The 24,475-nt window shown below is 46.6% G+C and overlaps 1 protein-coding gene across 1 annotated transcript in view; it reads right to left on the reverse strand.

Annotated features, from left to right (window-relative positions):
- Positions 1 to 17,118, reverse strand: part of NF1 (neurofibromin 1) — a 203,379-nt gene extending 186,261 nt beyond the window's left edge. Inside the window, exon 1 of the mRNA XM_038758896.1 lies at positions 17,056 to 17,118. Coding sequence (XP_038614824.1) covers positions 17,056 to 17,115 — 60 coding nt within the window. The 5' untranslated portion in view covers positions 17,116 to 17,118. The remainder of the gene's footprint in view (positions 1 to 17,055) is intronic.
- Positions 17,119 to 24,475: the final 7,357 nt, after the last annotated feature.

The following is a 24,475-nucleotide window of genomic DNA, read 5'->3' on the forward strand; positions in this document are numbered from 1 at the left end:
CTTGAAATCTGACCTTTGTCTCTCAGGTGATGCTTAGCAAGGCCAAGCAGAGCTGACTGCTGGACTAAAGTAACCATGACTTTTGCTGAAAGTCACATTATCTTGACTTGTAGGTATTACTTTCTTAATTCATCAGAGGACCAACGGAATGAGGAGTACTCCCACCTTAGTTTGTAGGGAATTCATGTACTTTAGGAGATGGGAGAGGTGGAAACCGCCTGAATTTCAGAGATAGGAACAGAGAACTCTAAACAACAGCTAACAACATATTTGAATTTTCATTGTTGTGATGTTTTCCTAATCCAAGGAAGTCAGGATGTACCTGCCAATTATGAATCTGTTTTATTTTAACTATTTCCAATGACTTTCACTGCTTTCTGGTGTCTGAACATCAATATTTGAACTAGCTCACTAAATATTTTCTGCTACCTCTGATTGTAATTTTTAATAAGTTTAAAAGCCAAGCTTAGAAAGAGGGGAAGCCAGAGAAGTCGCTAAGACCTAGCTGTCAACTTGTCCTGGATTCGCACTGCCTTTGAACAACAATATCCCCAGTGTACTAGCTACAACTTGACATTCCTACATTCCCAAGCTTTAATCCCGAGGAACGGAAAAGGCTTTTCATTTGACGGAGCCGAAGCACCTGCCATCACACTTAGCTTACTGTTTTGCTCCAGCCAACCGCGTGTGCTGTTTAGTACCATACGTAGTAGCAGCCATTCTTCTTTGCTTGGGCAGAGCGTAGGGGAATTTCATTCACAAAAAGCAGACGCTACACAGACCAAAATAAACTTGTGAGAAACATGAACAGTGTGTGCAGCCAATAGGAATTTAGTTTCCAATTTTATGCCTGCCCACGTCACAATTAATGTATCTACCTGTAAATAAATTAAGCCATTCTTCCCCTTTCACAATAAAGACACCTTAATCTTATGAGGTAAATGCTCCCAGTTCTAGCAATTTTTACTCCAGGGCAATCGATGCAAATACAGTACAGAAAACTGTTTACATTATCTTGGATTTTGGAGGGGACTGCTTGGGACTTGATATTCTTACAGATAACATCCACCCATCCACGTTTAGTTTAGGAAAAAGGGTGCCCCATGAATTGATATTTTAAGACTCCACAGGAATTGAAAACTGGGTCCCAAATACTGTACTTGCCCATTGTTGGGTAGGGACCATCTCTATATGTTGCCAACTTGTACTTCCCAAGCGCTTAGTACAATGCTCTGCACACAGTAAGCGCTCAATAAATACAATTGAATGAATGAATGAATCACTACCATATTACACTCATTCAATTTCATAACCTTATGCCTTAAAGCTGCCCCACAAGGGACATTTATAAAGGAGTACACTAACATTCATTCATTCATTCAATCGTATTTATTGAGCGCTGTGTGCAGAGCACTGTACTAAGCACTTGGGAAGTACAAGTTGGCAACATATAGAGACGGTCCCTACCCAACAACGGGCTCACAGTCTAGAAGGGGAGACAGGTAACAAAACAAAATATATTAACAAAATAAAATAAATAGAATAGTAAATATGTGCAAGTAAAATAAATAGAGTAATAAATCTGTACAAACATATATACAGGGGCTGCGGGGAGGGGAAGGAGGTAGGGCGGGGGGAGGGGGAGAGGAAGGAGGGGGCTGAGTGTGGGAAGGCCTCCTGGAGGAGGTGAGCTCTCAGTAGGACTTTGAAGGGAGGAAGAGAGCTAGCTTGGCGGATGTGCAGAGGGAGGGCATTCCAGGCCAGGGGGAGGACGTGGGCCGACGGCGGGACAGGCGAGAATGAGGCACAGTGAGGACCTAACAGACCTACTGAGGGCTATCTATACAGATAATAAACTGGCTCTTAGAAGCACTACAAGTTTCACCAACAAACCATAAACCAAGGAAATACAAATGTCTACAAAGACGGATCTAGTCCCTGAATAAACTATTCCCTGGGACTATGGTGCTCACTTTCCTACATGGAATCACTGTCACTGTGCAAGTTTTCTCTGCCCATTTGGCTAGACTGCTGCTGCATCACACAAAAACTCCTCACCCTGGGCTTCAAGGCCGTCCATCCCCTCGCCCCCTCCTACCTCACCTCCCTTCTCTCCTTCTCCAGCCCAGCCCGCACCCTCTGCTCCTCTGCCGCTAATCTCCTCACCATTCCTGGTTCTCGCCTGTCCCGCCACTGAACCCCCGCCCACGTCATCCCCCTGGCCTGGAATGCCCTCCCTCCCCACATCCGCCGAGCTCGCTCTCTTCCTCCCTTCAAGGCCCTACTGAGAGCTCACATCCTCCAGGAGGCCTTCCCAGAGTGAGCCCCCTCCTTCCTCTCCCACTCCCCTCCCTCCCCACCCACCCGGCCTTACCTCCTTCCCCTCCCCACAGCACCTGTATATATGTATATATCTTTGTACATATTTATTACTCTATTTATTTTATTTGTACACATTTATTCTATTTATTTTATTTGGTTAATATGTTTTGTTTTGTTCTCTGTCTCCCCTTTCCAGACTGTGAGCCCACTGTTGGGTAGGGACCATCTCTATATGTTGCCAACTTGGACTTCCCAAGCGCTCGGTACAGTGCCCTGCACACAGTAAGCGCTCAACAAATACGATTGAATGAATGAATGAAAGTTCTTCCAGCACCGCCAGACTATTTGGATACAGCAAGAGTGCAGGGTCAAAAAAATGGCTTGCCTGTTTAACACATGCCCACAGGATCAGAATCGGAGAGTACTAGCAGTCAATCGATCAATGATACTACAATGTGAGTTTTCTTTAATGCCGGGTTTTGCAAGAATGCAGGCAACCTGACTCCATTTTTTTAAATAGTATTTATTAAGCACTTACTATATGCCAGGCACTGTTCTAAGCACTGGGGTAGATACAAGCTAATTAGGTTGGACACTGCCCATGCCACCTGGGGCTCACAGTCTTAAACCCTCTTTTACAGAGGAGGTGACAGGCACAGAGAAGTTAAGTGACTTGACCAGGGTCACGCGGTGGAGCTGAGATTAGAATCCAAATCCTTCCGACTCCTAGGATCATGCCCTATCTAGTAGGCCATGCTGCTTCTCACTGCTACTTCATTGCCACAACAGCTCAAGAGATCCAACCTTCAACCCATCCCCACTGGATCAACAAGCCTGTCTGGGTGGATCAGGTGGGCAAGAGGCGGGCAGGCGGATGGCTCCGCCTCAGCAACTTTAGGACACAGGAGGGAAAGGAATTGCTGCCACCCAGCCCCGGCTCACCCCCTGCCCTGGTGGTGACTGAATCGGCGACTGGATCATCCTTCTCCTGCCAGTTAGGGGCAAGTGGAAAGCCACCACCTTGGCTCTCTCTCTGGCCCCTTTCCAGCCCCAAAGTGAGGGGAGGGCCTAGTTACGGCTGCCCACCCTGGCCAGAAAGCTAGGGGACTGAAGCTAATGACCATCACCCTCCGGAATGCCAAACCCATGGGTTTCTATTTAATAATAATAATAATGATGGCATTTATTAAGCGCTTACTATGTGTAAAGCACTGTTCTAAGCGCTGGGGAGGTTACAAGGTGATCAGGTTGTCCCACGTGGGGCTCACAGTCTTAATCCCCATTTTACAGATGAGGTAACTGAGGCCCAGAGAAGTGAAGTGACTTGCCCAAAGTCACACAGCTGACAATTGGTGGAGCCGGGATTCAAACCCATGACCTCTGACTCCAAAGCCCGTGCTCTTTCCACTGAGCCATGCTGCTTCTCATACTATACTATACTATTTGTAAACAAATACTATACTATTTGTTTACTCTTGATGGCCAGAAAGGTTTCTTCAGTGCTTAGAAACCACATCCAAATGTTGGATGTTTGGATCCAAACATCCAAATTATGTTGCCAACCTGTACTTCCCACGCACTTAGTACAGTGCTCTGCACACAGTAAGCGCTCAATAAATACGATTGATTGATTGATTGATCCAAATGTGTATGGTTACGGACTTCACAACATTACCAGCTAAAGCACTACTCTTCCAGGACAAATTCAAAATTGCAAACTTTCATTTCAAGGTGCCCCTCTCTAACTTACAATGCATTCCTCCTGACTGATATATATCAGTAATGCCCCCACCTCAAAATCCAAACCCCTGCTTTCCATGGCCCTACTAGAAAGGCACACCCACCTGGGAAATCTGATTCGCTTACCGTCTAAGAAATTTAACAAATGTGAAAGATAAGCATTTTTTTTTTTACCAGCTCTAAGCCAAAGGCAAGAGAAACAATTTCTTTTAAAGCAAGTCAAGGGTTAGGATTAAAATATAAGGCAGGATTTTAAGTGTGGTACTGTAGCATTAGACATAATGGATGGAGACAAAAGGATAAATATTCTTCAAAAGGCTTTGACTTCTGGCATTCATTCACCTATCCCTGGAATGTAACCAGACAAATTCAATGTCCCGTAGATTTATTCCTCTCACATTGGTCTACACAAAGAACCAGGTGCGCGGGTCAACTTTTTTCACCCCTCCTCTCCCCATGAGGACATTAAAAGAAAGACACTAATTTCAGGAAATCAAATGGTACAAAACAAGGCAGTGGAACTTTTTAACGTTTAAAGGATCACAGAAAAGGTTTATGGAACACTCAGGGAAAGCTACTTAAGAAGATCATCTTGCACTGCACTGAAAAGTGGTCTGATGGGGGATTTTCAAATACAGTTTTTAACACTAGTCCCAAAATGGTTCTGAAAAAATTTGGTCTCTGGCATAGGTGTTTTTCCAACATGCATCCTCTAAGATCTTACTACTCAAATATCCTTATAACAAGCCCATGAGGAAAACACTTGTCACAGGCATAATAACAATTAAAAATCAGCCCACCCCCACCCAATTCATAATCTGCCATGCTTCCCAATACTGGAGAACTACTATTACACGCGATGTTCTGCCACACAGCTTGTCATCTACAAAGTGAACAACAATTACAGAGTTAGAAAATGTTCTTTCAACAACACAAGCCTGTTTGGGCTGCCGTAAAATAGAATAAATTGCTTGCATTCACATATGGCATATAGTAAAGGTGAAAATGACAGGGTGAGATTTCCACAACATGAAGTTTTGTGAAAACAAGCCCTAACTTTATAGGAGAACTGGGTGAATGTTACTTGCCTTATCATCACCGCCCCCCGTCCCAAAATTGAGATTAAACATGAGGGGCCTTTGGATTTCCGGTGTCCACTAGAGGAATGACCCAGTAGCACTCCATATCTGGAAAATGCCATGGCCTATAAAACTGGGTTTTATGAATCCTCAAGTAAGGGGCAAATAGGGAACCTGATCTATCATTTAAGCAAAAGACATGGATTTGAGTCCTCAAGACTTATTTCCCACTGGCTATGTGAATCAGAAAATCTACCTGTTTTTTTTTTAATGGTATTTCTTAAGCACTATATACTAAGCTCTGGGGTAGATACAAGGTAATCAGATCATCCCACGTGGGGCTCACAGTCTTAATCCCCATTTTACAGATGACGTAACTGAGGCACAGAGAAGTGGACCCGTGTTCTAATCTTGGTTCCTCCCCTTGTCTGCATTGTGACCTTGGGGAAGTCACTTCACTTCTAGGCCTCAGTTGCCTCATCTGTAATACGGGGATCAAGACTGTAAACCCTATGTGGTGATGGACTGTGTCCAACCTGATTATCTTGTACCTACCCCAGCGCTTAGAACACTGCTTGGCACATATTAAATAAACATTTAAATACCTTGAGCCAATAAGCCAGGAGCAGAGCTGGGACTCCAGAACTCCCAGGCTCCAGAATACCCACTGAGTTACTCCATTCTGCAACTGCGCCCTAGTATGACGAGGCGCAGAGAAGGCCGGGGTGCCAAGAGAGACTGAGGCAGAGAGAAGTGAAGTGACCTACCCAAGGTCACAAAGCAGACAAGTGACAGAGCTGGTAATCCCAGCTTCTCTGACTCTTAGGACCATGTTCTATCCTCTAGGCCAGGCTGCTTCTCAAGGCCATGCTGCCTTTCAAAATTAAGACGAGGGTTTAGGAGGAACGCTGAGAAGTTCAGCTTTTGACCATGTTTTTATGGTATTTGTTAAGTGTTAACTATGTGTCAAGCACCGTACTAAGCACTTGTGTAGACACTAGTTAATCAAGCCACATATAGTCCCCGTCCCAAACGGGGCTAAAAGTCCAAGTACAAGGGAGAACAGGTATTGAATCCCCATTTTGCGGTTGAGGACACAGATACGGAAGAGTGCCCATGCTCTTTCCATTAGGCCACACTGCCTCCCACGCTGAATACTGAATTTAACAGATAGAATTTAAGGTGCTGGTGAGTGAAGGTTGGGGCGGGAAGGAGACGATTCCCCACTCCAAACCACTGCTCATATTTCCCCCTTCATGGAACTCCCTCCCCACCTCAAATCCACCAAACCATGTCCATTCCCACCTTCAGCACCCTCTTCAAATGCCATTTCCTCCCAGAGGCATCCCCAGGCCATCCTCCCATTCCTGGTCACTCTATCCACACCGCCCACTTTAGGAGTTACGTACACACCTGTTTGTTACATTCAGTTCTGCTATAATATGTGGTTTCATTATGCAAGTTTGATAGAACACTGTAGAGGAATTAGGGAATGTTATGCCAACAATGCGCATCCATCTGGATGAAATGAAATGCAGTGTCAGAAAGAACAGTTGTGCACATACCATCCACCAAGGTGTTAAGGACACCAGTGTTTCTTCTTCGATCGACAGCACCGAGTACCTACTGTGGGATGAGCAACTCTAAGCGCTTGAAAGGGTACAAGATTTAATAAATAGGATTCCGGCCCTAAAAGATCTTGCAATCCAGCAGGGAAGACAAACTGAAATAAATTACTTGGGGAAGGAAAAGGGTATAAGTGATGGTGTTGATCCACAATGTGTATGACTTAGTTCGTAAGTAATAGGGTATGGAAGATGTACACGAGTGCTAAGGAAGAATGAGAGTATTTAAATGCTTCTGTGGTGCACAAGAGCTGAAGAGGCTGTTGGGGGAAGATTAGAAATGAATTGGAGAAGGCCTCCTGGATGGGATTCTAGAAGGGCTTTGAAGATGGTGAGATCTGTGTATGGCCAGACATGCAGGGGAAGGCAAGTCTGGCTAGCAAGGAGGAGATACAATGGGTAAACTGGCTTGGGAGGGACACAGAATGCAAACTAGGGTGTAGTGGGAGGAGAGAATGGATAGAGAGAGGAGGGAGGAGAGCTGATTGAGTACCTGAAAGTCATGTGGTAGGAGTTTTTGCTTCATATGGACTGGAATTATTAATAGCAACAATAATACTAATAGTGGTATTTGTCAAACTGGGTGCCAAGCACTGTAATAAGCGCTGGGGAAGAAAGAAGATAATCAAATTAGATACAGTCCCTGTCCCCGACGGGGCTCACAGCCTAAGTGGGAGGGAGAAGAGGTATTTAATCCCCATTTTACAAACCCTTAGTCCTGGGCTCTTTCCACTGGGCCTCACTGTTCAGATGGGCAATGATTCGAGATTTTTTTTTAAAGGCATTTGTTAAGCACTTACTATGTGCCAGGCATTGTACTAAGCACTGGGGTAGATATAAAACTCAGACTGGATACGGTCCATGTCCCACATGCGGCTCATAGTCTTAATCCCCATTTTGTTGATGAGTTAACTGAGGCTCATAGTGACTTAAAGGCAGGAACTAGATCTTTCATTTTTGTTATCTATGTTGCTAACGAAAATGATGAAAAGAAGTGGGACCTGAAGGGGATTCCATGGGAAAGGTCTAAGACCAGGCAGTTATCAAGACGAGGGGAAAAGAGCAGGAGACTGAATTACTGTCAAAACCCAATCTGCAGACCAAGAGGAAAGTAGGAAAATCAAGTCCAAGTTGAAAGGGAGTTCAGAGGGGAGAACGCTTGGCTCTGATATTTTCCGTAATTCCATGTGATCCTTTTGTATGTGTTCCTTTGTTAGTGTGCAACCCAACTTCACTCAATCACTCATTCAATCATATTTATTGAGCGCTTACTGGTTGTAAAGCACTGTGCTAAGCGCTTTGGAGAGCACGACCTAATAGACACATTCCTGCCCACAATAAGCTCATAGTCTAGAGGGGGAGACGGACATTAATACAAATAAATAGACAATTACAGATATATACACTTCTGCTCAGAACCGCCTTCAGGATTTCACTCTCTCCACCCAAAATCAATACCCCTGGGGATCAGGAAAATAAAACCTGCCAGAGTTATCGAAAAAGAAGGGGGGAGGCTCTGAGCTGCCGCTGTATTGTCATGGCCCCCTGAAGTATGCCTTTCTTACAACTGAGCCTACAGCGAGTTCCCTGGAATGCTGCGGAACTGGATAAAAAGGGGACACTATACTGCAACGGTCGGTGATTCCCCTGGCGGCGACCGAGCCGTCACTTAGCAAGGTAGCGGACAGAATGTCATGAGAGAAATGAGGTCTACTATTCAAATCACAGGACTGCAGTTCTCAGACAAATGCCTACTGCATTTGTTGACGTCTGACCAGCCAAGACGACTCCACCAATCGGACTTTGTGGACATAAAATACCTCTTTGAATCACTGTGGCTCATGTCTTCCTACATACTGAGCAGCGTCTGTCTGCTCGAAGCTTCCCTAAGTTATTTCAAAACCGCCCCGTTTGAAGGAGAAGTCGTCTGAAGACCACGAGGCCAGAGTTCTGGCTCACCCATCAATTTCCTATACGATCCCAGGCAAAACACTTTACCTAAGGCTTCGCTTTCTCCTCTTCTACGAGGGGATGATGATGCTAATAAACATCTGTGGTCTGCCCACTGATCACCGGCTAAACTCATTTTTCCCCCACAACACTCATACGCAAAACACTGTGAGATCTTTGCTAGAAAGGCACTTCATAAATACAGAGGCCAAGACTCTCCACTAGACGGTCAACCCTTGAGGTTAGAAAATGTGTCTTCTATTTTACTCTCTCAAGCATTTAGTATAGGGAGTGCACACAGTAGGCGCTCGGACATTATTGATCCGCTTATCCCGATGAGATTTGGGGGTGGGACATGAGACATTGGATGGAGAGGGACTGTGACTACTGAACCAATTTACAGACGAGATTACCAGTTAAAGAGCTTCCCCAAGGGCAAAAATCCAGACGATACCAGAAGCTGGGCCAGAACCCGGGTCCCAAGAACCCCAACCACTGCTTTATCCAACACACCCTATTGAATCCAGCTGCTTTCTCCAATAGTTCCGTATTACCAGGAAGCAAAACTCTAATCACAGAGCAAAAAAAGTCAAATTAAAGTCCTTTAAGAGTGCCACAGCAAAAGTGTCTATCGAGTCTGTTATACTGAACTCTCCCGAGTGCTTAGTACAGTGTGCTGCACACAGTTCACACCTAGTAAATACAACTGATCAAGAGTTTACCAAGCCTCTCGATTGTTTCCGTGGTTGCAGTGGACCACTCTCCTCCACAAAGTTGTACTTTAACCAAAAAAGGACTTCTGCAACACAAAGGATGACAAAACTGTAAAATACAAGTGAAAAGAGCAATGCCTTGTAGCTAACGAGCCAGCTATTCTGCTTCAGGTGCGTCATTTGACATGGCCAGCTTGGAGCTTTGAGGTTCTCCAGTACAGTCATTCTTAAATCCCCTTTTTTCTACCCACATCTTCCTCCCCCGCAAAGTAATACTACATTCCAAATGAGGCTATACTCTACATTATCTTGCCGCAGTGTGCTAATTGCTGTAAACTGAAAATGTGTTATTTATTACTCAGCCATTACACTATTAATCTAGTTTGTTGAGAAGAAAGAGAAGAGCTTGACACAAATCATCTCAGTCCTTCGAGGTCAAAGACAAATTTATGAATGACAGAACCCTCAAAACAGACGGCTTCAAATTCTGGATCTTCTTCAAAGCTAGAGTCATCTTTCAGAATTCAAGCTAAAATGTTTTCAAAGAACTGAATTTGAAATGAATTGAACCCAGTTCAATCAGTGTTAACTAAAAGCCTGTTGAAAATTTAAACTGGCCACAAAGCCTTCCTTCTGGTTGTTCCCAAAAGCATTCCCCAGCACACACGCCTCTAGAAAGAATGATCCTATCCTTGCCTGCATCTTTGGGTCCTGTAGACACATGAAACTCCTAATGAAGTCAAGACACTGGGACAAAGAGGACGGGTGTACATGCCCAACGCCTTCATAAATACGAAGTTCATTTTGCTTACTCTTACAGCATATTGATATGTCTAACACATGCCACCTCCTTTGCTAACAGAGAGACCTGGAAAGACTTAATGGCTAATCATCATCATCATCAGTGGTTTCGGTTTACTGATTACTATGTGCCAAGCACTGGACCAGATACAATCCAGTCATATCAGGCCCAGTCTCTATTCCACACGGGGCTCCCGGTCTAAGGAGGAGGGAGAACGGGTGTTTAATCCCCATTTTTAGATGATGAAACCGAGGCACAGAAAAGTTATGTGACCTACTCAAGGTCACACAGCAAACAAGGGGAAGAGCCAGGATCAGATCATTTCAGGCCTGTGTTCTTTTCTCTAGGCCACGCTGCACCCCTACTCTCTTGCTTCTTTCAACTTATAACATATTATGGTTTGTCTTGTTGAATCACAGAAAGTTAAGTGACTTCCCCAAGGTCACAAAGCAGACAGGTGGTGGAGATTAGAACCTTAGGTCCTCTGACTCGCGGGCCTGGGCTCTTTCTGGCAGGCCAGGCTGCCAAAACATAACAATCATTAGGGGATTTGTTAAGCACTGACTTGACTAGGACCCAAGGGTAGGTACATGACAAGCACCTACGTAGCATTCATGTAATTTTTTTAATGGTCCGAAAGTGCGTACTATGCGTCAGGCAATGTACTAAAGGACTGTGATAATCAATCAATTGAATTCATGGAGTGATTACTGTGTGCAGAGCACTATACTAAGTTCTTGGGAGAGTACAATGCAACAGAGTTGGTAGACATATTCCCTGCCCACGGTGAGTTCACAGTCTACAGGGGGAGACAGACATTGATATAAATAAATAAATTATGGATATGTACATAAGTGCTGTGGGGCTGAGGGAGGGGTGAATAAAGGGAGCAAACTGGAGTGACACAGAAGGGAGTGGTGGAAAAAAGGAAATGAAGGTTTCATCAGGGAAGGCCTGAGGGGGCAAGGTGATTGAGTGCTTTATAGCCGATGACAGGAAGATACAAGATAATCAGATTGATACAGTCCCTGTACCATGTGGGACTCAGAGCCTAAACTGGAGGGAGGAGGATTTAATCCCATTGTACAGATGAGAAAACTGAGGCACAGAGAAGTTAAGTGACTTACCCCAGGTCCCACAGCAGACAAGTGGTGTAGTCAGGACCAGAACCCAGGTTTCTTTTTGACTCCCATGTCTGTGATCTTTCCTCTAGGCTAGGCTGCTTCCGTTGGTGGTATTCTTCTCCTGCCTCCGTCGTGCTGAGTGCCACAGCACAGGCACACCACTCGATGCAAGATAAAATGGCACTGGCATTCTTTTTGCGGGAGACCTGGATCTAGATCTGGCTCCGCCACTTGCTCCCTGTGTGATCTTGAGCAAGTCACTTCGCCTCTGCGTGCTTGTTTCCTCATCTGTGAAATGGGGATCAAATACCCATTCTGCCTCTCCATAAACGATGAGCTCCAGATGGGTCAGGGACCGTGTCTTCTCTGATTATTTTTTATCTACCCCAAGTTGGACACGTGGTAAGCGTTTAACAAGTGCCCTTAGTATTACTGTTATTAAGATGCTAAAGGAAGGTCACAGAGTAATCAGGGAAAGGGCCGTTAGGTTGCTCTGTCTAGGAACGATGCTCTACGTACCAGACAACACTTGTCATTTAGTGGTAAAGGGGAACAACAGTTGTACACAGAAGAGTAGAACTTTCTTTGAATCACAATGTAATCATAGGATAAGAATAAATCCATCCCCCGAGTACCAAGTAAAACAACAGTCAGCATAGTACATCCTCTAGAGTGGCAGTAGTGGGATGCTTAGAAAATCATCTACTGCAAATATGAAGTTACTGGGTTTGTCCTTTGAATTTACCTTTCATCCTTTCACTCCCATTTGAAATTCAACTGTGAATTCCATTGAAATCGGGCCCACTTTCTACATTTTTGTTTACTGTACCACATTGTAAATAAGTACTAAAAAGTTGCCCACCCCACCCATCCTCTATAGAAAGGCAAATAAATAAAGCCATCAAGTCTCTGGACTCATTTCTCCTCAGCCACCATAAATTTTCACTCAGCACGGGTTGGTGGCTATTCACAAACTTAAAGTACATGATTAAAAATGTCCACGTGTGGACACAAAGGGCTCTGGAAAGGAGGGCAGTGGGATTTTTTTTTTTGAGACAGGAAGATGCTAACAAAAAGTTTTTAAAAAATTAATGTGATGGGCCAATCAATGGCTGGTTTTTGATACCGAACCACACTCAACCATCATTTTAAGCACTTTGCCTCGTATGTGCAGATCTGTCCACTCGGTACACAGCATTTTAAAAAATAAAAAGTTGGCAAGACTAGATGCTACTGCACTGAATTCTGTTTAATAAAATGACCTGGGTACGTACAAGTTCACTTTTTTTGCTCGTGTTTATGATTTTTTAACCTGCCCTCCAATTATAAGCATTTTTGTAAGATTCCCACTGGATGCTATTTTGTAACTTCCGGAAGCCCTACACCTCAGCGAACCACAAAAGATTCTCCTACATTCCCCTGGGCCACAGCACAGGGGCTGGCTTCTCTTTATGCAGGGGCAGCCGGCCGGCAAAGGACGCAGCCTCCCGGGAGGTCAGTCATCCTTCCAACCAGAGAGGGATGGGGCCTCCTCTCTGCCTCCCAGCACCAAGGGCTAATGAGTAGCAAAGCACCCTAACATTGGGCGCCAACACCTTGGGAGTCACGCTGGGTTGGAAAGTTAAGAACAAGAATAATAATAATAATAACTGTGGTATTTAAGTGCTTACTCCCTTTAGTCTACTACTGTCCACCTCTGCATGAGTGGGGGTATTCGCCTCAGTGACTGACTCCCTTAATCCAGGCTGATTAAATGGATTTTTTTCCAAAATACTCACGCGTATTTCCCATATCATGACCTGAATACTTGGTTTAAATAAACTGTGGTGGGTTGCATGAACTGATTTTCATTTTACATGCTGGAATTGGGGCCTAAACTCAACTTACAAACGTAGGAAAATGCTATGCAAATCAGTAGACTCTGAGCCCCATGAGGGCCAGGGACTGTTTGACCGACCTGATTCTTCTGCATTCCAGGTCGGTGGTTAGTCCAGTGCCTGGCCAGGTAGCGAGCGCCTAACGAATGCCACAATTATTATTATCAGCAGAGCACTGAAACTTCTTTAAAAACAGGTCTGAGTAGCAGACTCACAAAAAAAGCTGGGCTCTGTTACCCCACCACAACCCAAAACCATTTAAAGTGCAAATAAGCAATGAAATTCATGTGGCTGGCTAATGATTCGAAGGGGATGAGTTACTCTAAACTGGACTTTATTGAACCCTAATGCTGGTCTTTTTTTCCCAAATGAACAAGCTACTACGCAATCTCTAGACAGGTGAGACAGGAATTGAAGCAATTCTGCACACACATCCTTTAGACTTCTCTTGGGGGCCTTTTCCCTACAATCCCCAAGCTAAAAATCTTGTACAGCCAGAGAGAAAAGTGCCTCCCAAAAATAAAGCTTCCTGAAATACTCCAAAATTTTAAGAATCTTCTCCATTTTGTCCAATGTTGGGCATTAAGTGTCTTTCTGAAATTGCCAAATTTATAAAAAAAAAAAATCCCCATCAAATTCCCCTGTGTTGATGGTGGAAACCAGCAAACTGTAATCAATCCGCCCAAAGAAGATTTTATTTTTCTCTGTCACTGACTTGCTGCTTGACCTTGGAAAGTAACTTGTTCATTCTCTGCCTCAGTTTACTTACCCAAAATGGCTGCTGCTTCCTTTTATCATGATGAGAGAACTTTCGGATAATTGGGATAAAATGTTCTGAGATTCTCAGAGAAAATCTTATTTACATAGTGCTTCTTTCAATACCTATCACCCACAATTCAGGCTCGTGCTTTTTGCACATTAAAGTTGGTTGGATTTTGCCCTTGTGATGCTGGGGGTGGGGGGAGGGGGGCTGTTGGGAGAATGTTCTTCTTCTTCTTGCTTATAACATACGGAGTATAGAAAAATGCTTCTGTTTAAAAAGCTCAAGCCCTTAACTTTTAACAGATGTTGGCAAGCCTGATTCCATAATATACATAACAAAGCAAACGACAAAGCCTAAGGCCTTTTAACACTGGGACACAGAAACATTTTCCTGCATTACTGGACACCTAATCAGAACCAGTCCTTTCTAAACTTACGGAACTATCTTTTTCCCTGTAAGTGTGCACTGAGGTCAACGAGCAATGGGTGCCTCCAATAAAGTAGCTGAAAATGGAAAAATATATGGTGAAAAATACTCAAAAATGAGTCACATTAAGAGTGCAAAATGTCCAGACCCAGGTTATGCTGCTGTCAACCAGATGGGTTCCCTGGCTCTCATTACTCGATTATGATACAATTAGACTGACAGAATCTTCTTAATCCATAAAAACAAAAAGTCACATACCCCATTTAGTTTAAAAAGTTGCATGTAATAAGAATATCCTCCAAATATTTTTTTAGAAATCAGGTTGACAATTTGTCTGCGATGCCTTAGAAATAGAGCTTCCTGGAAACAAAACGATGAACTGGATGGTTTTTTGAGATCGCCTTCCATCTCCATGATTTTACAGTATAGATTATTACTCCCCACTCCAACCGTATTTCAGACACACGAGAAACACCATCCGGAGCTACCAGAAAATGTTTATGGATCACATGAAAGAATCTCACCCCCACCCCAATCAGCCTCATGTTTACTACATTCAGTAAACAAACAAAAGCAGAATCTGCTCAACCTTAAACCCATTTCCTCACTGCAGGAAGGAACTGCTCTGAAGTATGGCAGCTAGATATGTCGTGGTGCCATTCAGAAAACCCTTCACATATGTAAGAAATGAGTCCCATGAACATCACCCTAACCCCTTGGTGCAAATCAAACTAGTACCGAGACTCATTGGAAAAGCCCATGCCCGCCCCAATCAAATCCAGGTATGAAGGCTGTCTACTCCAAGAAACATGTACCAAGTCCCATCTCCAGGTGAAGAAATTATTTTTCTTGTCCTCTTTACCCCTAAATTTCTCAATGAGGTTGTTCTGTAAACCAAAGGAAGTAACGTTTTAAAAAACAACACGGGCAAATATAAACCACCCTTTCCTCAAAACAACCTCCCACTTGCCTTTGCTGTTTTCCCAGAGACTTGGATGCAGTTTCCCACTGTCCTTCCAGCCTCCTCCCTCCCTCATTCCCATCCTTCTCACTTGAGAGAGCATTATCCTCATTCTTGGAATGCTGGTAAAACCCCAAATGGACAGGAGCATCAATCAAGGAACAACAACAACAAAACGAAAAGGACTGGAAAAATGATATTGAAGAGGGCCTGGTTATAGGATGAAAACAGGGACCACTGAAGAGATTGTAGATTGTCAATGAGAAGGCCCTTGTCTTCTGTCACCATTACAGGGGAAATGGGTTGATGCAATGGAGATGAGAGGGGAGAAAGGGAAGGGAGAGGAAGATAAGGGGGAAAGAGAAAGGCGGAAGAGAAGGGGGGAAAGAGAAGGGGGGAAGAGAAGGGGGGAAGAGAAGGGGGAAGAGAAGTGGGGAAGAGAAGGGGAAGAGAAGTGGGGAAGAGAAGGGGAAGAGAAGTGGGGAAGAGAAGTGGGGAAGAGAAGGGGGAAGAGAATGGGGGAAGAGAAGGGGGAAGAGAAGGGGGAAGAGAAGGGGAAGAGAAGGGGAAGAGAAGGGGAAGAGAAGGGGGAAGAGGGGGGGAAGAGGAGGGGGAAGAGGAGGGGAAAAGAGAAGGGGAAAAGAGAAGGGGAAAAGAGAAGGAAAGAGATGGGGGAAAGAGAAGTGGGGGAAAGAAGGGGGGAAAGAGAAGGGGGAAAGGGAAGGGGGAAAGGGAAGGGGGGAAAGAGAAGGGGGGAAAGAGAAGGGGGGAAGAGAAGGGGAAGAGGAGGGGGAAGAGGAGGGGGAAGAGGAGGGGGAAGAGAAGGGGAAAAGAGAAGGGGAAAAGAGAAGGGGAAAAGAGAAGGAAAGAGACGAAGAAAAGAGAAGGAAAGAGACGGGGAAAAGAGAAGGAAAGAGACGGGGAAAGAGAAGGGGGGAAAGAAGGGGGGAAAGAGAAGGGGGGAAAGAGAAGGGGGGAAAGAGAAGGGGGGGAAGAGAAGGGGGAAAGGGAAGGGGGGAAGAGAAGGGGGAAGAGAGGGGGGAAAGAGGGGGGGAAAGAAGAGGGGTCAAGAGGAGGGGGAGAAGAAAGGGGGAAAGAGAAGGGGGGAAGAGAAGGGGGGAAGAGAAGGGAGAAGAGAAGTGGGAGAAGAAGAGGGAGCAAGAGGGGGAAAAGAAAAGGGGGAAGAGAGGGGGAGAAGAAAAGAGGAAGAGAGGGGGAGAAGAAAAGAGGGAGAGAGGAGGAGAAGAAAAGGGGGGAAGAGAGGGGGAGAGGAAGGGGGGAGAGAAAAAGGGAAGAGGAAAAGGGGAGAGGAAAAGGGTAGCGTATGGGGGTGGCTATCGGCGGAGATGGAGCTGAGAGTGCCTGAAAAGAATCCAGGCCTTCTCTACCCAGATCCAAAAAGGGGAAAATTGTGTTCTTGGCTGGGGAGCGGAGGGGATGGAGGAGAAGGGGCACAGTCCCCAGGATGCTGAATTCACGCGAATGAGGGTCTCACGGCTCCCGTGGGAGGGGGCCCGGGGCAGGAGGGGGCCGGGGAAGGCCCGGGGGCGCCTTCGAGCCCCCCACCCCCTCGCCCCCTCCTCCGGGCGGATTCAAGGCAGATGAGCGGGGCCGGGGGGGCCGGGGGGGGCCGGGGGGGGGGGGGTCCGGGCCCGCCGGCCGTGGCCCGTTACCTGCTCGTCGAAGCGGTTGACCACGGCCTGGACCCACTCCACCGGCTTGTGCGCGGCCATGTCCGGCCCGCGGGGGGCCCGGGGGGCCGCGGCGGCCCGGCGGCTGAGGGGAGCCGGGGGGGGGCGGGCGGGCGGAGGGAGGGACGGAGGGAGGGAAGGGGCGGCGGGCCGGGGGAGCCGGGGGAGCCGGGGGAGCCGGGGGTCCCGCTGTCCCGCTAGCAGCCTCTCCCCTCAGCCATCACGGCCCCACAGGCCGCCATGACACCCCACCGGAAGTGGGATCCTTTTCCACGGCCGGAGACGCCGAGCGCCAGCCGCCGGGGGGGGGGGGAGGGGGCGCGCGGGGGGAGGGCGGGGGGCGGGGGGCGCGCGCGCGCGAGAGAGAGAGGAGCGAGCGGCGCCTCTGCGCCTGCGCGGCCGCCCGGGCGCCGGTTTCATTAATGAAAGCGCGAGCCCGGACTCGGACGGTGACGTCACCTCCCCCCTCCCCCCCCCGCAACTGCAGCCCTCTCCTTCATTCATTCGTTCCATCCTATTCAGTGAGCGCTCACTGTGTGCGGAGCGCTGGGCTAAGCGCTTGGGAAGGACATAGGCGGCCCCTACCCAACAACAGGCTCACATTCATTCAATCCTATTGATTGAGCGCTCACTGTGTGCAGAGGAGCACTGGACTAAGCGCTTGGGAAGAACATAGGCCGTCCCTAACCAACAACGGGCTCACATTCATTCAATCCTATTGATTGAGCGCTCACTGGGTGCGGAGCGCTGTGCTAAGCGCTTGGGAAGGACATAGTTGGTCCCTAACGAACAACGGGCTCACATTCATTCATTCAATCCTATTGACTGAGCGCTCACTGTGTGCGGAGCGCTGGACTAAGCGCTTGGGAAGGGCATAGATGGTCCCTAACCAACAATGGGCTCACATTCATTCGTTCCATCCTATTAGATTGAGCGCTCACTGTGCGCGGAGCGCTGGGCTAAGCGCTTGGGAAGGACATAGGCGGCCCCTACCCAACAACGGGCTCACAGTCATTCATTCATTCATTCAATCCTATTGATTGAGCGCTCACTGTGTGCGGAGCACTGGACTAAGCGCTTGGGAAGGACATAGGCGGCCCCTACCCAACAACGGGCTCACAGTCATTCATTCATTCATTCATTCAGTCCTATTGATTGAGCGCTCACTGTGCGCGGAGCGCTGGGCTAAGCGCTTGGGAAGGACATAGATGGTCCCTACCCAACAACAGGCTCACATTCATTTAATCCTATTGATTGAGCGCTCACCGTGTGCGGAGCACTGGACTAAGCGCTTGGGAAGGACACAGGCGGCCCCTATCCAACAACGGGCTCACAGTCATTCATTCATTCAATCCTATTGATTGAGCGCTCACTGTGCGCGGAGCACTGGACTAAGCGCTTGGGAAGAACATAGTTGGTCCCTAACGAACAACGGGCTCACATTCATTCATTCAATCATATTTATTGAGCGCTCACTGTGTGCGGAGCACTGGACTAAGCGCTTGGGAAGGACACAGGCGGCCCCTATCCAACAACGGGCTCGCATTCATTCATTCATTCAATCCTATTGATTGAGCGCTCACTGTGCGCGGAGCGCTGGGCTAAGCGCTTGGGAAGAACATAGTTGGTCCCTAACGAACAACGGGCTCACATTCATTCATTCAATCATATTTATTGAGCGCTCACTGTGTGCGGAGCACTGGACTAAGCGCTTGGGAAGGACATAGGCGGCCCCTACCCAACAACGGGCTCACAGTCATTCATTCATTCATTCAATCCTATTGATTGAGCGGTCACTGTGTGCGGAGCGCTGGACTAAGCGCTTGGGAAGAACATAGTTGGTCCCTAACGAACAACGGGCTCACATTCATTCATTCAACCATATTGATTGAGCGCTCACTGTGTGCGGAGCACTGGACTAAGCGCTTGGGAAGGACATAGGCAGCCCCTACCCAACAACGGGCTCACAGTCATTCATTCATTCATTCAATCCTATTGATTGAGCGCTCACTGTGCGCGGAGCGCTGGACTCAGCGCTTGGGAAGGACATAGGCGGCCCCTAACCAACAACGGGCTCACAGTCATTCATTCATTCAATCTTATTGATTGAGCGCTCACTGTGTGCGGAGCACTGGACTAAGCGCTTGGGAAGGACACAGGCGGCCCCTATCCAACAACGGGCTCACAGTCATTCATTCATTCAGTCCTACTGACTGAGCGCTCACTGTGTGCGGAGCACTGGACTAAGCGCTTGGGAAGAACATAGTTGGTCCCTAACGAACAACGGACTCACAGTCATTCATTCATTCAATCCTATTGATTGAGCGCTCACTGTGTGCGGAGCACTGGACTAAGCGCTTGGGAAGGACACAGGCGGCCCCTATCCAACAACGGGCTCACAGTCATTCATTCATTCAATCCTATTGATTGAGCGCTCACTGTGTGCGGAGCGCTGGACTAAGCGCTTGGGAAGAACATAGTTGGTCCCTAACGAACAACGGGCTCACATTCATTCATTCAATCATATTTATTGAGCGCTCACTGTGTGCGGAGCACTGGACTAAGCGCTTGGGAAGGACATAGGCAGCCCCTACCCAACAACGGGCTCACAGTCATTCATTCATTCATTCAATCCTACTGATTGAGCGCTCACTGTGCGCGGAGCGCTGGACTCAGCGCTTGGGAAGGACATAGGCGGCCCCTAACCAACAACGGGCTCACAGTCATTCATTCATTCAATCCTATTGATTGAGCGGTCACTGTGTGCGGAGCACTGGACTAAGCGCTTGGGAAGGACATAGGCGGCCCCTACCCAACAATGGGCTCACAGTCATTCATTCATTCAATCCTATTGATTGAGCGCTCACTGTGTGCGGAGCACTGGACTCAGCGCTTGGGAAGGACATAGGCGGCCCCTAACCAACAACGGGCTCACAGTCATTCATTCATTCAATCCTATTGATTGAGCGCTCACTGTGTGCGGAGCACTGGACTAAGCGCTTCGGAAGGACATACGCGGCCCCTAACGAACAACGGGCTCACATTCATTCATTCAATCCTATTGATTGAGCGCTCACTGTGTGCGCAGCACTGGACTAAGCGCTTAGGAAGAACATAGGCGGCCCCTACCCAACAACGGGCTCACAGTCATTCATTCATTCAATCCTATTGATTGAGCGCTCACTGTGTGCGGAGCACTGGACTAAACGCTTGGGAAAGACATAGACGGTCCCTAACCAACAACGGGCTCACAGTCATTCATTCATTCAATCCTATTGATTGAGCGCTCACTGTGTGCGGAGCACTGGACTAAACGCTTGGGAAAGACATAGACGGTCCCTAACCAACAACGGGATCACATTCATTCATTCAGTCAATCCTATTGATTGAGCGTTCACTGTGCGCGGAGCGCTGTGCTAAGCGCTTGGGAAGGACATAGTTGGTCCCTAACCAACAACGGGCTCACATCATTCATTCGTTCAGTCCTACTGATTGAGCACTCACTGTGTGCAGAGCACTGGACTAAGCCCTTGGGAAGGACATAGATGGTCCATACCCAACAACGGGCTCACATTCAATCCTATTGATTGAGGGCTCACTGTGTGCGGAGCACTGGACTAAGCGCTTGGGAAGGGCATAGACGGTCCCTAACCAACAACGGGCTCACAGTCATTCATTCATTCAATCCTATTGATTGAGCGCTCACTGTGTGCGGAGCGCTGGACTAAGCGCTTGGGAAGGTCATGGGCGGCCCCTAACCAACAATGGGCTCACATTCATTCATTCAATCATATTGATTGAGAGCTCACTGTGTGCAGAGCACTGTACTAAGCGCTTGGGAAGGACATGGGTAGGGACTGTATATGTTGCCAATTTGTGCTTCCCAAGCGCTTAGTACAGTGCTCTGCACACAGTAAGCGCTCAATAAATACGATTGATGATGACATAGGGAGACGGTCCCTAACCAACAACAGGCTCACATTCATTCATTCAATCATATTGATTGAGCGCTCACTGTGTGCGGAGCACTGGACTAAGCGCTTGGGAAAGACATAGAGAGACGGTCCCTACCCAACAATGGGCTCACAGTCATTCATTCATTCAATCCTATTGAGCGGTCACTGTGTGCGGAGCACTGTACTAAGCGCTTGGGAAGGTCATAGACGGTCCCTACCCAACAATGGGCTCACAGTCATTCATTCATTCAACCATATTGATTGAGCGCTCACTGTGTGCGGAGCACTGGACTAAGCGCTTGGGAAGGACATAGGCGGCCCCTAACCAACAACGGGCTCACATTCATTCATTCATTCATTCATATTGATTGAGCGCTCACTGTGTGCGGAGCACTGTACTAAGCGCTTGGGAAGGACATAGGCGGTCTCTAACCAACAACGGGCTTACATTCATTCATTCAATCATATTGATTGAGCGCTCACTGTGTGCAAAGCACTGTACTAAGCGCTTGGGAAGGACATAGAGAGACAGTCCCTAACCTACAACAGGCTCACATTCATTCAATCATATTGATTGAGCGCTCACTGTGTGCGGAGCACTGTACTAAGCGCTTGGGAAGGACATAGAGAGATGGTCCCTAACCAACAACGGGCTCACATTCATTCATTCATTCAATCATATTGATTGAGCGCTCACTGTGTGTGGGGCACTGGACTAAGCGCTTGGGAAGGACAAATCGGCAACATAAAGAGACGGTCCGTGCCCAATAATGGGCTCACAGTCTCGATCTCTCCATGGTCTTTATCAGCGCTTAGAACAGTGCTGGGTGCATAGGAATAATAATAATAATAATGACCGTATTTGTTAAGAGCATACTATGGGCCAAGCACTGTTCTAAGCACTGGGATAGAGGCAATAATAACAATGATGATGGCATTTGTTAAACGCTTACTATGGACCAAACTCTGTTCTAAGCACTGGCAATAATAATCATAATAATGGCATTTGTTAAACGCTTACTATGGGCCAAACTCTGTTCTAAGCACTGGCAATAATAATAACAATGATGGCATTTGTTAAGCGCTTACTATGGGCCAAACTGTTCTAATCACTGGCAATAATAATAATAACGATGGCATTTGTTAAGCGCTTACTATGGGCCAAACTGTTCTAATCACTGGCAATAATAATAATAACGATGGCGTGTGTTAAGTGCTTACTATGGGCCAAACTGTTCTAATCACTGGCAATAATAATAATAATAACGATGGCATTTGTTAAGTGCTTACTATGGGCCAAACTCTGTTATAAGCACTGGCAATGATAATAATAACGATGGCATTTGCTAAGCGCTTATTATGGACCAAACTCTGTTCCAAGCACTGGCAATAATAATAATAACGATGGCATTTGTTAAGCGCTTACTATGGGCCAAACTCGGTTCTAAGCACTGGCAATAATAATAATAATAATAATGGCATTTGTTAAACACTTACTATGGGCCAAACTCTGTTCTAAGCATTGGAAATAATAATAATAATAACGATGGCAATTGTTTAGCGCTTACTGTGGATCAAACTCTGTTCTAAGCATTGGCAATAATAATAATGATGGCATTTTTTAAGCGCTTACTATGGGCCAAACTTTGTTCTAAGCACTGGTAATAATAATAATAATAATAATAATAATAATGGCATTTGTTAAACGCTTACTATGGGCCAAACTCTGTTCTAAGCATTGGCAATAATAATAATAATAATAACGATGGCATTTGTTAAGCGCTTACTATGGACCAAAGTCTGTTCTAAGCATTGGCAATAATAACGATGGCATTTGTTAAGCGCTTACTATGGACCAAACTCTCTTCTAAGCACTGGCAATAATAATAATAACGATGGCAATTGTTAAGCGCTTACTATGGGCCAAACTCTCTTCTAAGCGCTGGGATAGAGGCGATAATAATAATGATGATGGCATTTGTTAAGCGTGTGCCAAGATCCGCCCTTTCCTCTCCATCCAAACTGCTACTTTGTTGGTACAATTTCTCGTCATATCCCGACTGGATTACCGCATCGACATCCTTTCTGATCTCCCAACCTCCTGACTCTCCCCCCTTCAGTCTATACTTCACTCTGCTGCCCGGATTATCTGTATACAGAAACGCTCTGGACATGTCATCCCCCTCCTCAAAAATCTCCAGTGGTTGCCTATCAACCCTCGCGTGAAGCAAAAACTCCTCACTATTGGCTTCAAAGCTGTTCATCATCTTGCCCCCTCCTACCTCACCTCCCTTCTCTCCTTCTACAGCCCAGCCCGATGACTTTGGGTCTCATTATAGGCAAAATGGGGATTCAACACCTGTTCTCCCTCCCATTTAGACTGTGAGCCCCATGAGGGATCTGATTATCTTGAGTCTACCCCCAGTACAGGGCTTGGCACAAAGTAAGCGCTTAACAAACACCACAATTATTAATGGACAGGGTAATGGTGAAAAAAAAAAGAATTCCCACACAGATGCCCTTCAGTACAGGGCTTGGCACAAAGTAAGCGCTTAACAAACACCAGAATTATTAATGGAGAGGGTAATGGTGAAAAAAAAAAAGAATTTCCATACAGATGCCCTTCACCGTAGTCTCAAAGCCTCAGGATAAATGAAAAGCCTCAGAAACTTCAATCCACAAGTCAAACACCTTCCTACTTCTTAGGACTCAACCTCCTCAGGGAAACAAACTGCTAGACAGCCATCTCCCCTTGCCATCCCCTATCACCTCCTTCCTTTCTACTGAATTTAAATCCTGGTTAGTAATGACAATGTTAATTAGTAATGAGAAGCAGCATGGCCTAGTGGAAAGACTACAGAATCGGGTGTCGGAAGACCCGGGCTCCAGTCCCAGCTCCGCCGCTTACTTTCCCGGGGTCACGTCGCTTTGTGGTGCTTCATTTTCCTCACCTGTAAGATGAGAATTAAACACTCCTCCCTCACGCTTCCCGAATGTGAGCACCACATGGGACAGGGACTGTGTCTGATCTGCATCTTCTATTGCCCCAGTGCTTGGCACAAAGTAAGCACTTTAAGGTATATAGTCAAGCACTTACTATGTGCCAAGCAATATTCTAAGCACTAGAGGAGATACAGGGTTATCAGTTTGGACACGGTCCCTGTCCCATATGGGGCTCAGAGTCTAGGTAGAAGGGAGTAAGATGTAATCCCCGTTTTTACAGATGAGGAAACTGAGGCCCAGAGAAGTGAAGTGACTTGACCAAGGTCACACAGCAGATAAGTGGCAGAGTCACTTATATAATTAATATTTTTATTATTACTACTTGATAAAGTATTCTAGCTCATTAGAACCTCAACCCCCAGTTCCAGAAAAGGGCGTCAGGTTCAGTGGGTTCGCTAGCTCTGACCTCTACCCTCTCTCACCCCGATTTCAACTGAATTACA

This window comes from Tachyglossus aculeatus, chromosome 17, assembly GCF_015852505.1.
Source record: "Tachyglossus aculeatus isolate mTacAcu1 chromosome 17, mTacAcu1.pri, whole genome shotgun sequence".
In the NCBI taxonomy this organism is placed as follows: Eukaryota; Metazoa; Chordata; class Mammalia; order Monotremata; family Tachyglossidae; genus Tachyglossus; species Tachyglossus aculeatus.